The sequence below is a fragment of the Patella vulgata genome, chromosome 3 (genome assembly GCF_932274485.2).
Source record: "Patella vulgata chromosome 3, xgPatVulg1.2, whole genome shotgun sequence".
Taxonomy (NCBI): domain Eukaryota; kingdom Metazoa; phylum Mollusca; class Gastropoda; family Patellidae; genus Patella; species Patella vulgata.
The window spans coordinates 28,142,481-28,166,173 of NC_065881.2; the positions used below are offsets into that span (position 1 = coordinate 28,142,481).

The 23,693-nt window shown below is 36.1% G+C and overlaps 1 protein-coding gene across 3 annotated transcripts in view; it reads left to right on the forward strand.

Annotated features, from left to right (window-relative positions):
- LOC126816902 (mitochondrial inner membrane protein OXA1L) overlaps positions 1 to 23,693 on the forward strand; it is a 158,238-nt gene that overhangs the window by 537 nt on the left and 134,008 nt on the right. For all 3 annotated transcript variants that reach the window (XM_050543711.2, XM_050543712.2, XM_056099507.1), the window contains exon 2: positions 18,346 to 18,510. In XM_050543711.2, coding sequence (XP_050399668.1) covers positions 18,346 to 18,510 — 165 coding nt within the window. The remainder of the gene's footprint in view (positions 1 to 18,345; positions 18,511 to 23,693) is intronic.

Consider the following 23,693-nt stretch of genomic DNA (forward strand, 5'->3'; position numbering starts at 1 on the left):
GTGATTCTCTTAGAGAGTATCCAAGCGTATCTGAAAAAATGGTTAACGGCGGTTGACATACAGACATGCGGTAAGTTCATTGGCTTTTTAATAAATTGTTGAAGTTTTCTTTTTTATTGAAATTGTCTGATACGCTCTGATACGCTAAAAGTTTTACTTAAAATTATGAAAATAAACACCAAATTAGTGATCTGAAATATTGCAGAGGATGGAAACCCCCGTGGAAAGTGTAAATTCCTGGAAATCGGCACCGTGTCGGATTCCAAAGGGACGGAACTCCATCACAATATGGGCACAGACCACAGTTAATACCTCAACTTACTTTGACAAAAGAAAATGTTGCTTGTCGTTCAGTGTGTATTATTAGATTTATAAGTGTAATTTAAAATGCAGATGCAATTTTTGAAAATTGAATTAATACAGTCCATTATAGTTGACAGCAATACTTGGGAAGAAAATATATGTGTACCTGTTGCATACAGGTATTATTTTAATTTATCAGGATTGTGTATGAATGATGAGTGTGAGATTAAAATATACACATTAATAAATCATAAATACATAAACATGCAGTTTGGTATGCATAATAATATAAACTTTAAATCTTTTGTATTTTCAGTAGTATGGTAGACCTGCGTTTTGGTACCCAGGGGAAAGAAAGTATATTTCATGTTGATTTATTTAATACAGTTAGCTACATAAATAAATATGATCCTGATTAATAAATAATTTGTTTGTTTTTTTAATTTTTTTTTTTTATTGGGGGGGGGGGGGGTCTTACAATATTTTTATTTTATTTTATTTTTATTCTTAGTTTATTCTATTCTGTTTTGAATACTCTATGACAAAGTTTTGTTTTTAAATATTTTGATTATATTGTATCATTATTGATTATGATTATGTTTAGTTCAAGTTTAAGTTATTATTTAATTTTCTGTGCGGGTATTTCAAACCTCAGAAAATAAACTATTCAAGATATGTGTCATGTGCTTGTATGGCTGTGTTGATACATAAATAAGCTTCATCTTGGTGAGGTGGGGCTGAAAATGGAAGCAAAATGGCTGATTTCGCGAAAAAGGTGGTCTGCCAGTTGGCGTTACAAAACGGGCAGTAACAATTGGTGTTGTTACAATGCTGAGATGTGCAGCTTTGGGAAAATAACAAGGTTATCGACAACAAATTAATATTAAAAATAGCTGCTTGTAGCTAGTTCAAGTTTATGTAATTATTTAATCTTCTGTACGGTTATTGCAAACATTAGAAAAACAACTTATTGAGCTATGTATAATGTGTTTGCATGATTGTGTTGGTGCGCAAATATGCTTTATTTTGGTGAAATAATTATGTCTCTAGGACCTTTGGTTTCTGAGATATGAAGTGGGGTTGAAAATTGAAGCAAAATGGCCAATTTCGCGAACAAGAGGTCTGCCAGTTGGTGTTACTAAATAGGCATTAACTCAGTCAATTCTGCTCCGATTTACATAAAGTTGGTGTTGTTACAATACTGAGATGTACAGCTTTTGGTAAATAACAAAGCCTCTGAAGAAGAAAATAATATTTAAAAATAGCTACTCAAAAAAAAACATTCACAACACCTTATTTATTGCCTTTATTCACAGGAGTATGACCTATCCGTATAATATGCATACACCATGCCCAACCAGACAAGAGTATTTATGCAAATCAAAACGACTAGATTGAAGAAAAAACATATCTGTGTGAATCGGCAGAGGTTAAATTGCCTTACATTACAAATTGTTGAATAAAACCGAGCCGAGGCAAGAGCAGGTAAAATCGAGGCTTCAACAGGCATTGCATTCCTGTTCTTTTTTATTATATATTGTCTGGTTGGGCATGGTGTAGATATTAATAATATTATATGGATAGAAGGTCAGACTCATATGCTTTATTCTGGTATCTAAATGTGCTTGAGATGATACTGAATAATAAAAAATGGATGAAAATGAAAAATAATGTCTTTGGAATTTGTAACTTCGAAGTAAATATACCATTCAGCAGTGCGCCGTCACTGGGTAAACAACTCAACATGGGAAATCACAAAGTCTCACAGGGGAGATACCGGAATATATATGTTGAGCGCAGATTACCCTCCGTTGTCAGATTACCCCAGCGCATGCACGAATCTCTGTCTAATTTCCGATGACTAATCTGCGTGCACCAAGTGAACTTTGTTCGGGCAATTTAATGGATTACCACGGTGATAATTCGCCTAATCTTACTCGGTATTCACCATGGATTACTGCGTTAGTATTATTCGTTTAATGAATTTTGTGATCGTCGGTTTACTGGTACAACTACAAGTACGAGCAAGGTGATACGGAAAGAAAAGCATGATCGCATAGTTGACTACCTCAGTACCTGAAAGGAAGAAGTAGTAGCGAGAATTCTAAATGGTTTGTTCGGTGGGTGAATGAGTTAAAACAGTTTCCGTCGTTTGGTCTACATGACATACTTTGTTAATCTAGATGTACAAGTACCAAAGCAAAGGTAAGATTACCAAATTACAAATCTATTTTATTTTTTCACTGATCGTTTCTGAAATGAAAGAAGAAGGTAAATGCCTGGAATCGACTGAATAGTAGATATTCCAGTATTTTCCTTCATTTACTTCAGGGAAACTGATTTGGCATTAATTTTTGAAACTCAGAATTTCTGCCATTAATATGGGTAGGCTATCTTGTCTTGCAACAGATTTTTATTCATTTTGATAATAATAGCAGGACCCAGATCTTGTGTCATCTAACTAGTCTAAGCTATAGTATTAATAGCCTAATCCTTTTTTTCTTGCACTATTATAGTCACTTTAGTGACTTGTGGACACTCTAGAGGTCACAATTTTCAAATTTTCATCTGATTTTGATGAAACTTGAAATGGATGTTTATAACCCAATTAAGATCTTGGTTCCTTTCGATATTCGCGCATATCGGATCTTAACTTCTAAATTTTGGTCCCTGGTGGTACGAAAAATCATGTTTTTAGCTTGTGGTCCCTTTAGAGGTCACAGTTATTTAAAAAAAAAAAAACATTCATAAATATGTTGGTTGAGTTCACATTTCGTGAAAATCAGACCAAAATTGTCAGACAAAACGACCGCCCCTTGTACGCAAATAGTGTAAACATATGGTATATCAATGTTATGGACGCTCTAGAGGTCACATTTTTATCCGATTTTGGTGAAACTTGAAACACAGGTTTATAACCGAAAGATCTTGGATCCTTTCCATATTCGCTCATATCGGATTGTCACTTCCTGAATTATGGCCCTTGATTGTACGAAAAATCACGTTTTTAGATTGTGGTCCCTCTAGAGGTAACAATTTGTATCTGATTTAAAAAAGTGTTTGAATATAGCACCATTCCACCCTAATGATGATTGAGTTCGAATTTCATGAAAATCGAACTAAAGCTGCCGGACAAAATGGCTACCCCTTGTATGCAAATAGTGTAAACTTATGGTATATCAGGCTGTGGACGGTCTAGAGGCCACAATTTTGATGAAACTTGAAATACATGTTTATAACCCAAAGATCTTGGTTGCATTCGATATTCGAGCATATTAGATCGTAACTTCCTGAATTTTGGCCTTTGATTGTACGAAAAATCATGTTTTTAGCTAGTGGTCAACCTAGAAGTCACAATTTTTATCCGATTTGAAAAAGTGTGTGAATGTATCACTGTTACACCCTGATGATGACTGAGTTTGAATTACGTGAAAAATGGACTGAAACTGCTGGACAAAATGGCCGCTTCTTGTACGCAAACAGTGTAAAAGTATATAATAACAAAGTTGTGGACACTCTAGAAGTCACAATTTGTATCCTATTTTGATGGAACTTGAAATGTAAGTTTATAATCCAAAGATCATGGTTCCTTTTGATATTTGCGCATTTCAGACCATAACTTTCTGGATTATGGCCCCGGATTGTACGAAAAATCGCTTTTGATTTTAACCATCTCTTGCAAAATGTAGGCGTATCTTGCCTGGCAACCACTGGTTGTACTTTTAAGATATCAAATCCTACCAGCAAAACACGAAAATAAGCCCCACGAAACTAGGTAATATTCAGTTTAATCCTTTAGCCTTATTTCTGGCTGCAAGCTGCTTCAGCACAAGCGCAAAATACTGTCTGTACATTCTAAGCCATCCCTAGTACAGCTACAAGCACACCTACTACATAAGCTTTCACTCTTGTATCCACATCTGATCACATGACAGACCCTGAAGCAAGTTGACCAGTTGTAATGTTCTCAATTTAATGTCCTTATTAACTAGTTTTGGGATTTCAAAATTTTTCTTGTTGTATTAAACTGAACATGACCTAGTTTCTTGGGGGTTATTTTTATATACTGAGCGCCATAAAAAAACGCATCACTTTTTTTTCCCAAATATTTTATTACAAGGTGGTTTTGTATGTATAATATTATGCAATACTATGAACTATTGTTTCACACAATGCTCCCAAACACAAAAAATATCGGCCCGTGTGCAAAAAAATAAATTGCACGAGATGCACATGAAAAACCCAATATTCACATGTAGCATTGTGTGTGACCCCTTTAAAAGCATGTTTTCAACTTAATGTGCAGTACATGAACTGTGAAATTTGTTGTTGGACGTGTGAAGGAATCGAGCTAGAGATGCCGAGACTTACTGAAAATCAACAGAATGAAGCCATGGGAATGTCCAGGGCTGGCATGTCTACACGTGCTATTGCCAGACTCTTCAATTGTCATCAGTCCACTATTGTAAGGTTGGTGGAACGTGTTCGAGTTACTGGATCAACACGTGACCGTCAACGTCCTGGTCCACAACGCGTTACAACCCAGGCTCAAGACCGCTACATCTGGGTCACTCATCTGCGTTTCAGATTCCGCCCAGCAACTCGAACAGGTGCAGCAGTCGTCGGAAGACAAGGACCAGTAAGTGCCAACACCGTAAGACATTGTCTAAGAGAAGAAGGACTCCGTGCACGACGACCTTATGTTGGAGCTATCCTCAGGGATCATCACCATCAGCGGCGTTTGATATGGGCTCAAGGACACCAGACATGGGGAAGAGTAGACTGACAAAGTGTGCTCTTCAGTGATGAGAGTCGCTTTCATCTTTATCACGCTGATGGCCGTCAACGTGTGTGGAGACGTCTTGGGGAACGTCTTGCAGACTGCTGAGTCTTTGAAACGGATCGAAGGGGTGGGGGATAGTGCTCCTACGACTAGTCGGATAGCCGTAAACGGTTAGAACTGGACGGTTAAACGGTTCGAATTCAACGGTACGGTTATTCGGAGATGTCCCCCATTACACAGAGTTGTGTCTGATTATATTCCTCTTTATAACAAAACTTGCCCGTTGTCATTTTGTATTTGATGTTTGAAAATCTTAGAATGTAACAGTCGTCCTACGATGTCGACTGCTAAAAAATAATAATTTTAATAGCACTCGTCATAGTCATAGTCAGGTAAATAAATAACTACGGCCTAAGATAGTTTAAATTTTCATTAAAGAATTGTACATGTCTGAAAAAATTCCTGAAATTTTTGCGCGTGTAATGCCTTTTAGGCCAGTATAGTGTGCGCACGAGTAATGACTCGCACCTCCTGACAAGCTCTGTTTTATGTTTAAAATTGATACCATACGTTTAACGGTTACTAACCGGTTAATAGCTATGGCTATTCGAATAACAAAAAGTCCTAACCGTAGGAGCACTAGTGGGGGAAGTGTAATGGTGTGGGGAGGCTTCACATTTCATCACCGGACCGCCCTACACATTTGCAGGGGTCGCATTAATGCTGTAGCCTACCGTGATGATGCCCGTGGAGGACACACGCGCTACTGACATCTGTGTCGTACTTTTGGTTTTGATCCCTCTGACTTTGTACCCTTGATTACAGATTAAAGATCCATAAGTGTACAAATGTGTTGTTATTGATGTGTTCCCATTTGAATATTGTTCACAATAAGAAGCAAAATAAATAAGATATATTTACAGGATCATTTTGTTATACGAAAAACTAAGTGATGCGTTTTCAATGGCGCTCAGTATACGTCCACATTATGCCATCGCCCCTGTCTGTGTGTGTGTCTGTGGGTCGCCTACAGGGCACAATTCTTACTGGATTTTCTTCAAACTTTGTATACTTATTCCTTACACCCGAAGGATGATCCCTATTGTTTTTGGTGCATGCCCGACCCTCAGGAACCAAGCTACGCCCATTTCTTGTATTTGTTTGTCTACAGGCCGCATTTCTTAACGTATCATCTTGAAACTTTGCATACTTATTCTTTGTACCCTAAGGAACATCCATATCGTTTTGGGTGCAATCCCAACCCCCCAGGGGCAGAGCCACGCCCGTTTTCTTTTTGTGTGTCTGTGTGTCGCCTAAAGGCCACAATTCTTAAGTGATCATCTTGAAGCTTTACATACTTATTTGTTATACCCTAAGGATGATCCCTACTGTTTTTGGTTCATGCCCAACCCCCAATGCCCATATTTGTTTGTTTGTTGTTTACAGACCGCATTTCTTAACATATCATCTTGAAACTTTGCATACATATTCTTTGTACCCTAAGGAACATCCCTATTGTTTGGGGTGCATGCCCAACCCCCAGGGACAGTGCCACGCCCATTTTCTCTTTATGTGTCTGTCGCCTACAGACCACAATTCTTAAGCGATCGTCTTGAAAACTTTTTTATACTTATTCCTTATACCCTAAAGCTGACCTCTATTATTTTTGGTGCATGCCCATCCCCCTGGGACAGTGTGACGCCCAATGTTTGTGTGTCTTGTGATTCTCCTAAGTGTGTGATAACCATGTGATTCCAATTAAGTATTCACTGGTGTCTACTGATAAGTTCATAGCTGTGTTTTTCTTTATTTAATTGTAGTCATTCTATGTGTCTATGACTAGTCTCTGTCTAAGGTTGTATTCCGTTTGCCTTACCATGTTTTTATTTTGCAAAATTAAAATATTTTTCATGTATATATTTAGCAAGGTGTGCCGCTATTTTTTTCATGTGTTCCAAGATGTGTCGTTAGCAAAAAAAGGTTGAGAACCACTGGCCTACAGGCTGCAATTGTTAACAGATCCTTTTCAAACTTTGCATACTTATTCCTTATACCCTAAGGATGACCCCTATTGTTCTTTGGTGAATCCCAACCCCCAAGGACAGAGCCATACCCATTTTTTCTTTGTGTCTGTGTGTTGCCTAAAGGCCACAATTCCTAATGGATCGTCTTTGAACTTGGGATATGTATTCCTTTTAGCCTAAGGATGACACTTGCATGTCCCGACCCCCAGGGGCAGAGCCACGCCCAATTTTTGTGTTTGTTGTTTACAGGCCGCAATTCTGAATGAATCAGCTTGGTACTTGGCATATGTATTCCTTATAGCCTAAAGGTGTCAAATATTGATTTCGGCGAATGCCCCGACCTCCAGGGGCATAGCCATGCCCGCTTTTTACCTTTAGCGCACAAAAGCCACAATTCTGAATGGATTATCCTGGTATACTTATTCCTTATACTCTAAGGACAGCAACTATTGATGTTGATGCACAACCCCCTCCTCCAAACCCCCTGCTCCCCCACCCCCTGCCACACCCACTTTTTGTTGATATTTTGTTTGTAAATGATTTACAGGTTGCAATTCTTAACAGATTCGGATCCAATTTGGAATGATCCAGCATAGGATTATACCTATATATATTCGTTCATGTCCAACACCGAGGGGCAGAGCCACGCCCAATATTTGTGTTTTTTGTCTACAGACTGGAATTCTAAATGGTTTATCTTGGAACTTGGCATATTTATTCCTTATACTGTAAGGATAGCAACTATTTATTTTGGTGCATGTCCCGACCCCCCAGGGTTGTGGTACCACACCCACTTTTTTGTTAGTTTTTATCGGTAAATACTCTACAGGTTGCAATAATTAACAGATTTTGTTAAAATTGACCATATCAATCATTTCAATAACAGGGATGTATCTATTTATATTGTTCCATATCTAACCCCCAGGGGAAGAGCCACGCCCAATTTTTGTATTTATCGTCTACAGGCTGCAATTCTGAATGGATCATCTTTTATTTTACATATTTATTCCGTATACCGTAAAAACAGCAAATATTTATTTTGGTGTATGCCCCACCCCCTGGGGAAGTGTCACACCCACTTTTTGTTAATATTTTGTCTGAAAATTTGGCAAAATAAACCCAACGCCCAGCCTTCTTTGCCTCTTGTCATATTACAGCCATTTCATATTTCATTCTCTTCATTTAAAAAAGTACCATATCAATTAAAGCAGGAATCTGGACGTATATTGCAGCGTTAGCGATGCTCTCGTTGTGTTTTGCGGGTAGAATTTGATTTCTTAAATGTACAAAAAATAGCTTGCCCTGTAACACATGATAAGCATGTATGTGGTGTTATCGTATCACTCATATGCTTCTATATCCAGAAATATATAGTTTGTCTCTAGATATAGTTTGTTTTAGTGCGTATTTTGGATTTTACTATCATCTATTTACCCGACAACATAATAAACGATTTCAGTATATTTCTTGAACCCAGATACATACGGTTAGACACCAAAATTATCATCCTAGAATAAATACTATGGGAGCTATAGGGGATTTTTTGAAATGACGCCCACCTTGGATGCCAAGTTGAATTTCGTAAAACGCTCAAGGGTGACCATTCTTCACCCGGCAGATTCTGAAGGAGGACACCCTAGGCTACTAAAATCAATCATAAAAAAAACTTTGTATACAATTTCCAGGTTCACTCGAAATATTGGGTTTGACACCCAGGCTACAAAGGTAATGCTTCAAATTTGTATTTTTTTTTCTTTTTCAGAATGCTGAGGCTTTAATATCAGGCAGTCACCCCATAATTATGTGGCAGTGTACATGTACCAATGTATCGGAAATATTTTGCTGGGGCATTGGTACATGCCGCAACCAACAAATCAACCCTTTGTGACCTGTCAGCTACATGTCTGAGGCCGAGAAACAAACTTATCCAATGGATAGAATGTAACAATTGTGGTCAGTGACTGCATGTTAAATGTGCTGGTGTCAAATTTAAAGATTTTTCGGTTCAATTTTACTGTGGTAACTGTCAATAATTGTCACATTCTATCACAATTTTTGTACGCCCACATTGAAATGTGGTCGTATTTTGTCGTCGCCCCCGTCAGTCAGTCGGTCCAGTGTCCACAATTGCTTGTGGACGCTTGAGAGGCTAAAGTTAATATCTGATTGACTTTAAATTTATACACAGTGTTTAAGGTCATGAGACGAAGAAGACTGTTGATTTTTTTTGTGGATGCTTTAGAGGCTAAAGTTAATATCCGATTGAATTTAAATTTATACACAGTGTTTAAGGTCATGAGACGAAGAATCCTATTGATTTTCACCAATTAAAATTAATTACTGCCAGAGTTATGGCCCTTGACCACTTTGAAAAATCTAATGGACGCTCTTGAGGCTAAAGTTAATTTCCGATTGACTTTAAATTTATACACAGTGTTTAAGGTCATTAGATGAAGAAGCCTATTGATTTTAGTGTATTATACATGTTTCATTACCGACAAAAGTAAAAATATGCGACAACAATTCTTTATGACTGCTCGGATGATTTAGCCAAATGTTTTTATTGTATATTTGTGACCACATCTCCAACTTCACCTGAGCAATAAGGCTCCTTCCCAAACACAGAATTGAACCCAGGAAATGTTCTGAAAAACGCAACCTGACTTCTGAGATGGTAATGTGTTCTCTGTGATTTTCGTGTAACTCATGCTGTCCGTGCTGTTCACCGGGATCAGCCCTATAAAATGCACCCCCATACCTGGTTGAATCATTCACACTACAACGTCAGCAGCATGCCACGATTCACGACAGCTCAGAGGAACCGGACGCTTGGAATACTCGACGCTGGCCACACTGCCCAAGCCCTTGCCAATCACTTCGGACCATCTACAGGCTTCAGCAACGCTTTTGGGCCACCAACACCACAGATGATCGCCCCCGAACTGGTAGAACAAGGGTTACCACAAGGCGACAAGACCGCCATGTTGTGCGACAGCACGTGCAGAATGCCTTCACACAGGCATCTGGAATGGGCCTGAACCAGAGAGTGGGTCCTGTTGTGTTCCAAAAATCTTGCTCCAGGGAGAGGAGGCGGCATCACAGCAAGCAGTGCACTACATCGATCAAGCTCTCAGACCCTATGTCATACCACATTTCGCACGTCATCGAAACAACGTTTTCCAGTATGACAACGCCAGAGTTACTTGGGACTTTCTACAGCAGAACGGTGTCAACGTAATGCACTGGCCATCCCTTAGTGCAAACTTAAACCCGATTGAACATCTTTGGGATGAAATTCAAAGGAGACTTAATAACATCGTACCGAGACCAAACACAGTCGATTGACACACCAGATACTGATGTATGGACTGTGTACAGACTCTAAACCTTCTCGTAATATCTTGGAATTGTGATGAATTAATCACTAATATGTGTCAACATACTGTTCACAAAATATTGCTTTGATCCACTTAGTAAGTTATTTTCTAGAATGATTTGATTAAAGTGCCTCTCTGATTTTGAAATCGTACTGATGTTTTTTTAGTATATGGTATATATAACCATTCCACCATAATGAAGGTTGATTTCAAATTTCAGGAAAATCGAAACGAAATTGCCCAACAAAATGGCCGTTCTTTGAACGCAAATTGTGTAAAAGTATGTAATACAAAGGTTGTGGACCCTCTAGAGTTTACAATTTTTTTCCCATTTTGATGAAACTTAAAATATATCTTTACATCCCACAGATCTTCGTCCCTTCCTATATTTGCACATTTCAGACCATAAATTTCTGTATTGTGGCCCCTGATTATACGAAAAATCCATCTCTTGCAAATTATGGGCATATCTTGCCTGGCAACCGCTGGTTATTTTTATCTATGCATATATTTCATTTTCAACCGCATGTTTTATTTCCTATACACATTTTAACATATTTATGTTTATGGAATGAAATTCGAATTAGAATTTCGTTGACAGGTCTTAAAAGTATATTGCTTTTTCTGGTACTCACTGCTAGGTTATAAATAGCCTCCAATGGCAATATGTCAATTGGTATTTGTGATAGTAGTTATTTTCGCATTTTTACTGAAAGAAAAGGTGGCAAATAACGAAAACTGTTGGCGAATTACTCAATGATCCCACCAAGCAGTTTGTAATTGGTTTGTGTTACATGTACCTGTTTCTATTTATCGGAAGTTTCTCACATTTCACTGAGGGCGTATTATGTTGTTACCCTGTTGGTCGGCCTGTCCATCAACAATTGGCTTGTGAACGCGATATAAGTTACAGTTTTAACTAATTTTTTTATACACCCACATGGAAATGTGAATGTATATTGCCTTTCCGTCGGTCCATTGGTCCATCCTTCATCAACAATTTCTTGTGAACACTACAAACTACATCATTTTAAGATTAATGATTTATATATGTTTGTAGAACCTTGTGAATGCTCTTAAACTTATCATCCTATTTGTATTAAATTTACATGCATTATTTAAATTAATAAAATGAAGAATCCTATTGAATTTCAGTAATTTCCATCTATAACTTCCAGATTTATGACCCTAGTTTCACTTTGTTGAACCCTGGGAACAATCTATCAACATAAGTTATCAACCGATCTGTATGAAATTTATTTGCCTTATTTAGATCAGCAATTTCTGTTTATAACTTCTAGAGTTATGACCCATGTTTCACTTTGTTGTCCCCCGCCTTTCGAAGAAAGCAGGGGACTATTAAAATGGGTTCGTCCGTCTGTCCGTCCATCTGTCAGTCTGTCCGTCACACTTTTTGGGACACAATAACTCTCTTTCTAATTGAGCTAGAATGTTCAAACTTGGTGTAGGTGTTTATTAGGTCAATGCCTTGATGGAGTTCAAAGATGAGCATTTTCTGCTTAGGGTAAGCAGAGATAAGCAATTTGAGTGGTTGATACTTTGGGACACAATAACTTTAATTCTTAAATTAAAAACACTTATATGGATATACTACTTCTGAATTTATTAACATGCTACGTTTCGATACACATACAGATATCGTTATCAAGCAAATAATGATATATAACAAAAATGTGGTGTAATATATAGTTAACAATTGGAAACCATGTAACAGATTAATCATTAATTAAGAATAAATAAGATGACAGAAGTAACAATATGAATAAACAATTACAAAGGGATTAACAAGATGGAAGACTGTAATGTGTTGTTAACATCTGTTTGACCTTAAATTTATACACAGTGTTTAAGGTCATCAGACAAAGAAACTGATTGATTTTCAACGATTTCCGATAATTACTGCCAGAGTTATGGCCCTTGATCACTTTGATTTTCAATGATTTCCGATAATTACTGCCAGAGTTATGGCCCTTGATCACTTTTCAGCGATTTCTGATAATTATCGCCAGAGTTATGGCCCTTGATCACTTCAAAATATCTTGTGGATGCTCTCCTAGATGCTAAAGTTAATATCCGATTGACTTTAAATTTATACACAGTGTTTAAAGTCATGTGTCGAAGAAGCCTATTGATTTTCAGCCATTTTGGATAATTACCACCAGAATTATGGCCCTTGATCTCTTCAAAATAACTTGTGGACGCTCTAGAGGCTTATGTTATGATCCGATTGACTTCAGATTGATATACAGAGTTGAAGATCTTGAGACGAACAAGTATATTGATTTTCAATGAATTTTGATAACTCGAACAGCTAAATCCATGATATTAAATGTTTCGTATACTAAACGTTAGCATGGAGCAGAACTTTATAAAAACCAAACAAATTCTAATGATTTTCTGATAATTACTTGTTACAAGACGGACGAACGGCCACCTCTGTAGCCACATATTTCCTATCACAAGACAAAAACAAACAGAGAACAGAGTTTAATTATCGGTAACAAAACAAAACAAAACATATATACAGATACAAAATACACATATAATTTTTTTTCCAACCCCCGTGTCGACAAAGTTTATCATCAGGAACCACTGTATGCAGATAAGTTTCACCGTTGGTTGTGTTATGAACGCGATTAACCACCATAAAAAAAAGCACAAATCACTACTGGATTTCTGGTGAAGCGAATAACACAAACACTATTTAATTTCTGGTGAAGCGAATAGCATAAACACTACACGATACAAACTGGACACAGACAGCTTATGTTTTACTTTGTCGTGAACATATTGAAATTATATTAATCTAAAACATTCTACAATTTACTGCCATCTACAAGACAAAAGTATTTTCAGTTAGCAAATTATATACCACATACAAGTATACCTTTTCACCCCATGATATATATCGTAAAATTATACAGCATACTATTCTTAATTCTTAAGTACAATAGGTTAAAATCATAGTATACTTACAGATTGTCATCATTTTACCCCAATATCCGTCACCTAGACTTCATGTCAGTTTGACGTTATATACAATGTCACCAAGACCATCATTTGCCATTAAAGACAAGAAAATCATTATGTCACCAAGACCATCATTTGCCATTAAAGACAAGAAAATAATTATGTCACCAAGACCATCATTTGCCACCACGACAAGAAATATTCACCTAGGATTTTACAAAGACATTTAAAATCACACGGAACAAACATAAGACATTAGACATGTCGCTTTCTCCCTACTGTACTTCGGGAACAGCAACTAACAAAATCAGAATACCTTCTTAAATACCCTACCTCAAACTAAAACTCACACACAGCATGATTTCCAGACAGTCATATGTACACATGTACATCACTCGTGGGTTTTATAATTAACAACCAGAACACCTTGTTAAATTCAATGCATTTATTTCAGTCTGGATAATCAGTAAATAATCTATGGCAGTAAACAAGGTCAATGAGTACATTAAAGAGACAGTACCCAACTCTATAAAGGTGCAATACCTCACTCAAAGCATGATTTTGTGACATTACTTAAAAATCTTTATGGGAGATAAGATAAAGAGATGGCAGTTCTCGCTATAATAGTTAAAAACTAAATAGTGTAAAGGTAATTTGGTGAAAATTTCAGTCAAATTGATCCACTATGAGCCGAGAAAGAAGCGGTGAAATTTTTGCATAGTCTCGGTCATCATTACTAAAATCATTAATATAAACAGCATAGTCTTGATTATCCACTTTTATTGATTTAATAATCAAAAGCTGTTAGCGGCATATAGGAATCTAATCCAGCCAACATCGAAGGCTAGCCTTGACATCGAGAGTTTATTATGGTCTGGATAAGTTAATTAATGTCTAATTGATAATTTAGATAACATTTCAGGCCTAAAGAAAGACTTGTAATAAGCAGATTTTGCTCTTGCATAATGCATGTTTAATAAGTTGTTACTCTTAATCTGATTTTAGTGTATTATAAAAGTTTCATTACTGAAAAAAGTGAAAATATGCGACAACTCTTGTTTACTGCCTGGACGATTTAGCTGCTGTGGGCGTATGTTTCGTTGCCTGACAACCAGGGGTCGAAATAACGCTTGTCTACTTGTCGAATCCAAGTAACATTTTCAATGGACAAGTAGAAAAAAAATATACTTGTCGCCGGCGACAACTAGAATAATATCTATAAAAATCCAGGCTAAAAATGTATGTTTGTTTTATCCATTCCAATAAAATTGGAAGAGGAAAACTTTTCATTTTAAAACAAATTAGACGTTATTTAACAGCACGTGAAAAGCTGTCCGTGTGTCTCCATAGCAGTATGGTGGCGAATTTCTCCTCGATTAACAAGACTGAAACTTAAATGGTCCTTTTAAGTTCGCTCCATACGTCTGGGAAAGGGTTCTTTGCATTAAAATAATAACACTACTGAGTCTGAGAAAGCCGTAATGCCATTGGCCATTCCTTTTTAATCACCGAATCACAGTCAATATTACATAACTCCATGGCAATCATGGCTCAGCTGTAGGTCGTCAAATTGGCGATTTACGATATTAAAATGGAAGTTGTGATTAAAATTTAATTTTGTCGATAATGTTTTTGGGTACATGGTGGTAAAAAATCTTAAAATTCTAATCGTATACATGTATATATGTCCTTGCTGGACCATTAATTGTCCCCCGCCTTTCGAAGAAAGCAGGGGACTATTAAAATGGGTTCGTCCGTCTGTCTGTCCGTCTATCTGTCTGTCTGTCCGTCTGTCTGTCCGTCACACTTTTTGGGACACAATAACTCTCCTTATAATTGACCTAGAATTTTCAAACTTGGTGCAGGTGTTTATTAGGTCAATGCCTTGATGGAGTTCGAAGATGAGCATTTTCTGCTTAGGGTAAGCAGAGATAAGTAATTTGATTGGTTGATGCTTTGGGACACGATAACTTTAGTTCTAATTAAGTGAGAGTGATGTATAGTTTCATTACATCAATATCTTGACTAAGTTCGATAATGAGCATTTTCTGCTCAGGGTAAGCAGAGCGATAAGCAATTTGATTGGCTAAGACTTTGGAACACAATAACTCTTCTTCTAATTGAGCCAGAATGTTCAAACGTGGTGTAGGTGTTTATTAAGTCAATGCCTTGATGGAGTTCGAAGATGAGCATTTCCTGCTTAGGGTAAGCAGAGATAAGCAATTTGATTGGTTGATGCTTTGGGACACGATAACTTTAGTTCTAGTTAAGTGAGAGTGAGGACACTTGGTGTATAGCTTTATTACATGAATACCTTGACTAAGTTTGATAATGAACATTTTTTGCTGAGGGTAATCAGAGTGATAAGCAATTTGATTGGTCGACAGTTGGGAGCACAATAACTCTCCTTCTAATTGAGGTAGAATGTTCAAACTTGGCGTAGGTGTCTATTAGGTGAATGTTTAAATTTGATGTAGATGTTCATTAGGTGAATGTTTAAACTTGATGTAGATGTTCATTAGGTGAATGTCTTGACTGAGTTCAATGATTAATAATTCGAGCTGACGCTAAGCAGAGCTAATCGATTTCATTTGTCGATGGTTTGGGACAAGATTATCTTGATTCTATCTGATAGAGAGTGATGAAACTTAGTGTAATGTTTAATTGCTTGATACTTTTGAAAAAAATAAATGTGCGATTAATTAATATGTGTCATCTTTTTATTTTGGTATTTTGGCGGGGGACATCAGCCTCACTGTTGGCTTGTTACCTTGAAATTTGAATGCCAATCACAACCATGTGGTGAACATGCGGCATACATCAATTATATATATATAAATCTTATCATTTGATGTTTCGTTTTGTCTTAAAAAATAAAATAAAATATATTAGAAAATTCTTTCCGAAGAAAATTGAATATTTTGATTGTTGAATTCCGTTTGCTGTGGTTCATTTGGAATGTAAAATATACACGCATGCCTGATTGGATACCGTATTATTTCAAATTATATTATCACCATGGATGAGTCGGAAAAGTGCAGACAACGAACGAGTCGGAATAGCGAAGATTCTCGAGTGAGAAAACGGTTGTCATTTGTTTCAATACTTCCACCAAGATGTGCTAAAGTGAACGCATAGTCTGATTGTAAGCATCTCTTACAAATGAAATTGAAATACAATAAGTTTATTTCTTATTATTTTTTTTTTATTAAAAACGAAAATCAGTGTAAAAAATATTTCTACTTGTCACCTGAGACAAGTAAAATTTTACAAACATTTCAACCCCTGCTGACAACCTATCTTTTTCTTTGTGTGTCTGTGTGTTGGATCGTCTTGGAACTTAGAATATGTATTCCTTATAGCCTAAAGACAACAACTGCACGTTCCGAGCCCAAGGGGCAAAGCCACGCCCAATTTTTATACGCCAACATTGAAATGTTAAAAACAAAGTCGTGGGTGTCACAAAACCACGACTTTGTTTTTAACCACTCCTACTACTGGTGTCACCGTATCAAGTTTATTATGACTTAGATCCCATCTAAATTCAAATGGTTTTGGATTCCTCTCTCTTTATATATTTGGATTCACACATCGAAATGTGGTCGTATATTGTTGTCTGTCCGTCCGTCCGTCCGGCGTCCACAATTGCTTGTGGACGCTCTATAGGCTAAAGTTAATATCCGATTGACTTTAAATTTATACACAGTGTTTAGGAGTTATGGGCCTTGATCACTTCAAAAAATCTTGTGGATGCTCTAGAAGTCAAAGTTAATATCCGATTGACTTTAAATTTATACAAAGTGTTTAAGGTCATGAGACGAAGAAGACTATTGATTTTCAGCGATTTCCGATAATTACTGCCACAGGTAGGTCCCTTGATCACTTTGAGAAATCTTGTGGACGCTCTAGAGGCTAAAGTTAATATCCGATTGACATTAAATTTATACACAGTGTTTAAGGTCATGAGATGAAGACGCCTATTGATTTTCATCAATTTCCGATAATTACTGCCAGAGTTATGGCCCTTGATCACTTTGAAATTTTTTATGGACGCTCTAGAGGCTAAAGTTATCATCCGATTGACTTCAGATTGATACACAGAGTTTAAGGTCTTGAGATGAACAAGTATATCGATTTTCAATGAATCTTTATGACTTGAACAGCTAAATCCATGATGTTAAAAGTTTAGTATACTAAACGTTAGCATGGGGCAGAACTTTATAAAAACCAAACAAATTCTAATGGTTTTCTGATAATTACTTAATGAGTTGTTACTCTTAATCATATTTTAATGTATTATAAATGTTTCATTACCAAAAAAAGTAAAAATATGCGACAACTCTTGTTGACTGCCCGGACGATATAGCTGCTGTGGGCGTATGTTTCGTTGCCTGGCAACCTATCGTTATGTTTATCATATACAGGCTGCAATTCTGAATGGATCAGCTTGGAACTTGGCATTATGTATTCCTTATAGCCAAAGGGAGGCAACTATTAATGTGATCCTATTAATTTATTATAAAAATTGAGATCAAACGGGGGTGTTTAAAGAGCTCAATGTTTATGTAAACCTACGTCATTTAAAGATGATGATGGCACCATCGGATTTCCTTAACAGGAGCCTGACAAACCCCCTCCTGCAAAAGTTCCTGGGTCCGCCTGTGTGGTAACAAGGATTATGCTCTCTGGTTCAGGGTTTTGGGCTATTTTGAGGAATTCATTGATTATATTGGGAGTTATAAAAGTGTCACTTTAAAATGTTTAATAGTGACAAGGGTTATAAACAGCTCAAACAACTATGCTGCTTGTGGGCATCTTTGATATCCTGGCATCTTTGATATACTGGCAACTTATTCTTATTTTTTAGAGACCAGAAGTACAAAGATGTTTTCATCAATTGAGTGCTGTTCAAAGAAATTCATATTGTTTAAAAGATGTCCGGATTCAATTATCACAGAGAGAGAGAGAGAAAATACAGTTGTCTTGTGTTAGCTTAATAGCTGTGAGATATGATTCGACCTCATCAAACCAAGTAAATCATTTATTTTATTTTTATGATATACAATGAAACCAACTTTGGTTTAGATTATTTTACCATATGATACATTCCTCAAAAATTTGAAAATTCATGAGTTAATGTAAAGCATTTTTGCAGAGACACCATTTTTAGGGGAACACTCTGCTACAGCGTACATTTATTATCTGATATTAATTCAGATAGCTGACCTAATTATGATTCTAACTACTGGGTATGTATAATATGTATTGAGTTATTAAAATGTAATTTTCGATATTTTGGCATTTTTGGCACCTTTAAACATATGATAACTCAATGAGATTTTATTAGCAGTGCCAACGTGTTTTCAGATACAAACAATGACTCTAAAATGACAATGATACTGCAATTGTGAACTATCTAGAATGAAGAATCTGAAAAAATTTTAAAAAAATATTGAAAATTAAAAAAGTTAAAGCGTTTTGAAGAGTCCAAACCAGAGGCACCAAAAAAAGGCTTTTTAAAAAAACCGCAAAAAACTGACCGAAGCCAATATCTCAGTAACTATATAAGGAAAGATCTATGAAAATTTCACTAACTAGAGATCTAAATGTACTTGATAAAGCCAAATTGTCGCTATAATATTCTGATATATACTTTTTGTGTTACAGAGGTTCAAAGTTGGGGTCTGTGCCGATTTCGCACAAATCACAGCAAAAAAATAGACAAATTTGTGTATACTTAAATTGTAGCGCTTTGACATTAATACAGAGCCTTATTTTTGAATGAATAAGCACACACACGCAGTGTTTTCAGTCTGTTCTGTTATTTTTTTTTTGACCGTTTGATGTCAAGGTCGAAGAGAAACAAGTTTATGTATGTAATTGGGCACCTACTGGTCCCGAGGCCGTTGACCACTGGTCATTCACAGTCATAAAACAATTACAAACCGGTTATACTGTAGATTTTTCAAGAATCATCAAAACTGTGTGGCAAAATGGGAAATAAAATTGAACCATTTGAGTCCCGAAATGACGTAGTTTGTGTTGAGTTGACACATTTTTCTCTCTCTCCCTCTCTTTAATAATTAAACTTTTGTCCTCCTATAACCTGACGGAGACCTTAATGTTCCATAGAACAATTAGTGATGAAGTAGATAATTCATGAGTTTCGTTACTAAAAAAATAATGTTTTTCGTAACAAATTTAGGCTTCATCAATATTCTGTAAATGCAACCGGTTAGGTCTTTATGCGCAATGGATTGAACTGATTTTGCAAAAAAAAAGATTGATGTATTTACGCGCCAGGCCAATTATGCACTTTGTGTCATCTGGCGATTATGTGAAATCTAATCGGGAATTTTACCCTTTCATTTCTGTTTCATATTGGCCAAAATCTCGAATTCGGGTGGACACATCAAAGTGTGATGTCCGTTCTAAAAACAGAAAAATACTGCTATATTTGGAATAGTTTCTAGTTGTTGTTACCGTACTATAACAAACAGGAAAATGTGTTTATATTATATGGACATTTTATGTTTAGATAATAGGGGGACAACAGTTTAAGCATTAAAATGCTTAAACTGTTGTCCCCCTATTATCTAACAGGGGCCTTAATGCGTATATATTTATATACAGCTCATCTCCTTATGGTAGAAACCTATATTCCATAGAACAATGAGCGATAAAGTATAGATGATTCACAAGTTTCGTTATTAAAAAAATAATGTTTTTCCTAACATATTTTGGCTTAAGTGTGATGATGTGTTTGCGTATTTGTAAGTACTATTTTTTGCGCATTAGAGGGCCCAATTTAATCTTCTATACCGCTGCAATTTATACAATTTACTGAGTTTTTAAATTTTTCAATGGTTTCTTTTTAATGTTATCTCGGTTTTCAGCTCGAAATCTTGGAAAACATCGATAAATTTAAAACAAAAATCGATTTTTCTGCCCCCCGAGTCTAAACTCGCACTTCGCCAAGTAGTTGCAAGAAGCTTTAATGACGTGGGGCCGACATGAAATCATTTTGGTGAAGTTATCGAAAATAAGCTTTTGCCTCCCAAGTCAACAAAATAAAATGTCCGAAATCCCATTACTTTTTGGTCTTTTCCAACATGCACCAGTCTTCGGACATCGATCATTATCTATTCAGTTATTTTTTCGGGAATTGAAATAGCTTTAAATTTCGTCTCAAGTGTGATGACGTCTATATTTGTAAGTACTATTTATTGCGCATTAGGGAGACCCGATTTAATCTACTGTATCTCTGAAATTTTTATAATATAGTGATTTTTATTTGAATTTCAATGGGTTGCTCTTAAGGTTATCTGGGGGGTTTTTTAGCCAGAAATTTCGGAAAAAATCGATAGATGAAAAAAATCGATTTTTCTGCCCGATGAGTTCTGATCTCGCTTCGCCGAGTAGTTGCAAGAAGCTTTAATGACGTTGGTTCGACATGACACCATTTTGGTGAAGTTGTCGAAAATATCCTTTTGCCTTCAAGTTAACAAAATAAAATGCTTGAAATCCCATTAATTTGGTATTTTTCAACGTGCGACAGTTGATCAGCCTAATAAATGTGCTTGATCACTTTGCTGTGAATGCAGCTGGTTTAGTCTTTATGCGTATTGGGATGAATTTATTTTGCAAAAACAGGTTGCTGTATTCACGTACTGAATTAGCAACGGGTCGATTGTGCGCTTTGCGATTTCTGGCGATCATGTGAAAACTAATCAGGAATTTTATCGTTTCATTTCTGTTTTATCTTGCCCAAAATCTCAAATTCGGGTGTACACATCAAAGTCTGGTGTCGGTTCCAAAAGCATAAAATACTGTTATATTTTGGAATAGTTTCTAGTTTTTGTTACTATAATGGACAGGAAAACGTGTTTATATGGACGTTTTATGTTTAATACTTAGATTTTTGTCCCGCTATAATCTAATGGGGGCCTTAATGCGTATATTTATATACAGCTGGTCTCCTTAAGGTGGAAACATATATTCCACAGAACATTATTAAAAAGATAATGTTTTTTGTAACAAATTTCGGCTGAAGTGTGATGATGTGTATATTTGTAAATATTAGTTTTTGCGTATTTGTGGGACCCGATTTAATCTTCTATACCGCTGCAATTGTTACAATATAGCGATTTTTTTTTTTTTTTATAGTTTATCTCGGTTTTCAGCCCAAAATTTTGGAAAAAAATCATGTTTTTCGTAATGACCCCTACGAGCAAGCCTATTATTGAAAGAAATTGGAGCATTTGAGTCCCAAAATGACCTAGTTTGTGTCGAGTGGACATTAAACCCCATTTTTCTCTCTCTTACTCTCTTTAATAATTAAACTTTTGTCGCACTATAATCTAACGGGGACCTTAATGCGTATATTTTTATACATCTGGTCTCCTTAAGGTGGAAACATATATTCCAGTAAACAATGAGTGATAAAGTAGATAATCCTTGAGTTTCATTATTAATAAAATAATGTTTTTTGTAACAAATTTCGGCTTGATCACTTTTCTGTAAATGCAACCGACTCAGTCTTAATGCGCATTCGGTTGAACTGATTTTGCAGAAACAGGTTGCTGTATTCACGTGCCAGGCCGATTATGTGCTTTGTGACGTGTGGCGATCATGTGAAATCTAATTGGAAATTTTACCTTTTCATTTCTGTTTCATCTCTAGTTTCTAGTTGTTGTTACTATAACAAACAGGAAAATGTGTTTATATGGACGTTTTATGTTTAATGCTTAAACTGTTGCCCCCCCCGCCCCCCCTAACCTAACGGGGGACTTAATGCATATATTTATATACAGCTGGTCTCCTTAGGCCGTGTTAAATTAATTCTGCATTTCGGGTCAACCGCGCGTAGCTTTCACATCGTCAAATCGATGGTTGTGTTGATTTTCTACGCGGTAGTTTGTGTTGTGTTTTGATTTCGACAGCTCCGCGCGTGTACCTATCCACACAGTAAATTCTTCACTATCGAACACACGCCTGTCTAATTTACACGCATAAATATTGGTTTAAAAAAATAAAACTAGAACTGCGACGCAGTAATGACGGGTTTCACCGGTGCCCCGTTACCCTTGAACATATTTCACTTCCGGTACCGATGAAACCATTCAACAGGTTTCCATATAAGCATTGCACACATCAAATAAAATGTACACAGAATCAACCAAATCCAGCAATATCAATTCATTGTATACATTTGTTACATGTAAGTGATACTGACAAAATTACATTACTTCTGTTGATAATGAAAATGTTAAATTAGTTTTATGAAATCAGAAATGGCATAAGGCATCACATGGAGAAAATTTTATGTAAATCGAACAATAATTGCCACTTTTATAGACCAAAAATCTAGAAAAGGGACTTGTAGAAAATCGTCTATTTCTCTGTAACCGTACAAGTTATAAACCATTTTTTGGTATCTGTATGATCGTATGGGTTCAATCTATTTGTTGATTGGAATCAAATATCATAATTTTAAAAACATTACAAATTAGACTCATTTGAATAAAATATCTGTTTTGAAGGCTAAAAATACAGTTTTTGCCAAAATGACATTACTTCCGGTGATAATGAAAATCTTAAATTACTTGTATGAAATCGTAAATGGCATTAGGTATCACACGGTGAAAATTTTATGAAAATCGAATAATAATTGACACTTTTATGGACCAAAAACCTTGAAAAGTTACCTGTATAAAATCGTCTATTTCTCCGCAACTGAACGAGTTAGAAACCATTTTGTGATACCTATATGATCGCATGGGTTCATTCTATTGGTTGATTGGGACCAAATATCAAAATTTTAAACACATAACAAATACGACTCATTTGAATAAAATACTGGTTTTGAAGGCTATAAATACAATTTTTGCCCAAATTACGACATTTCCGGTGACATTGGAAATGTTAAATTGGTTTGACCTTGTTCAAATTGACATTACACATCAAATGGTGTCACTTTTATGAAAATCGAATAATAATTGACTCCTTTACAGGCAAAGTAGCGTAAAGGATGACTCATGCAAAATTGCCCATTTCTCGGCAACTGCTCATATTACAAACTAATTTTCACATACATTCTCTTCGTATGGATTATTGCTACTAGTTTATGAAAGTTTCGAAAAAATATATTAAAATATGAAAAGCCTGAATGGGTTGTGAATAACTCATTTTTTCACCTTTTTTCGCCAAGGCATC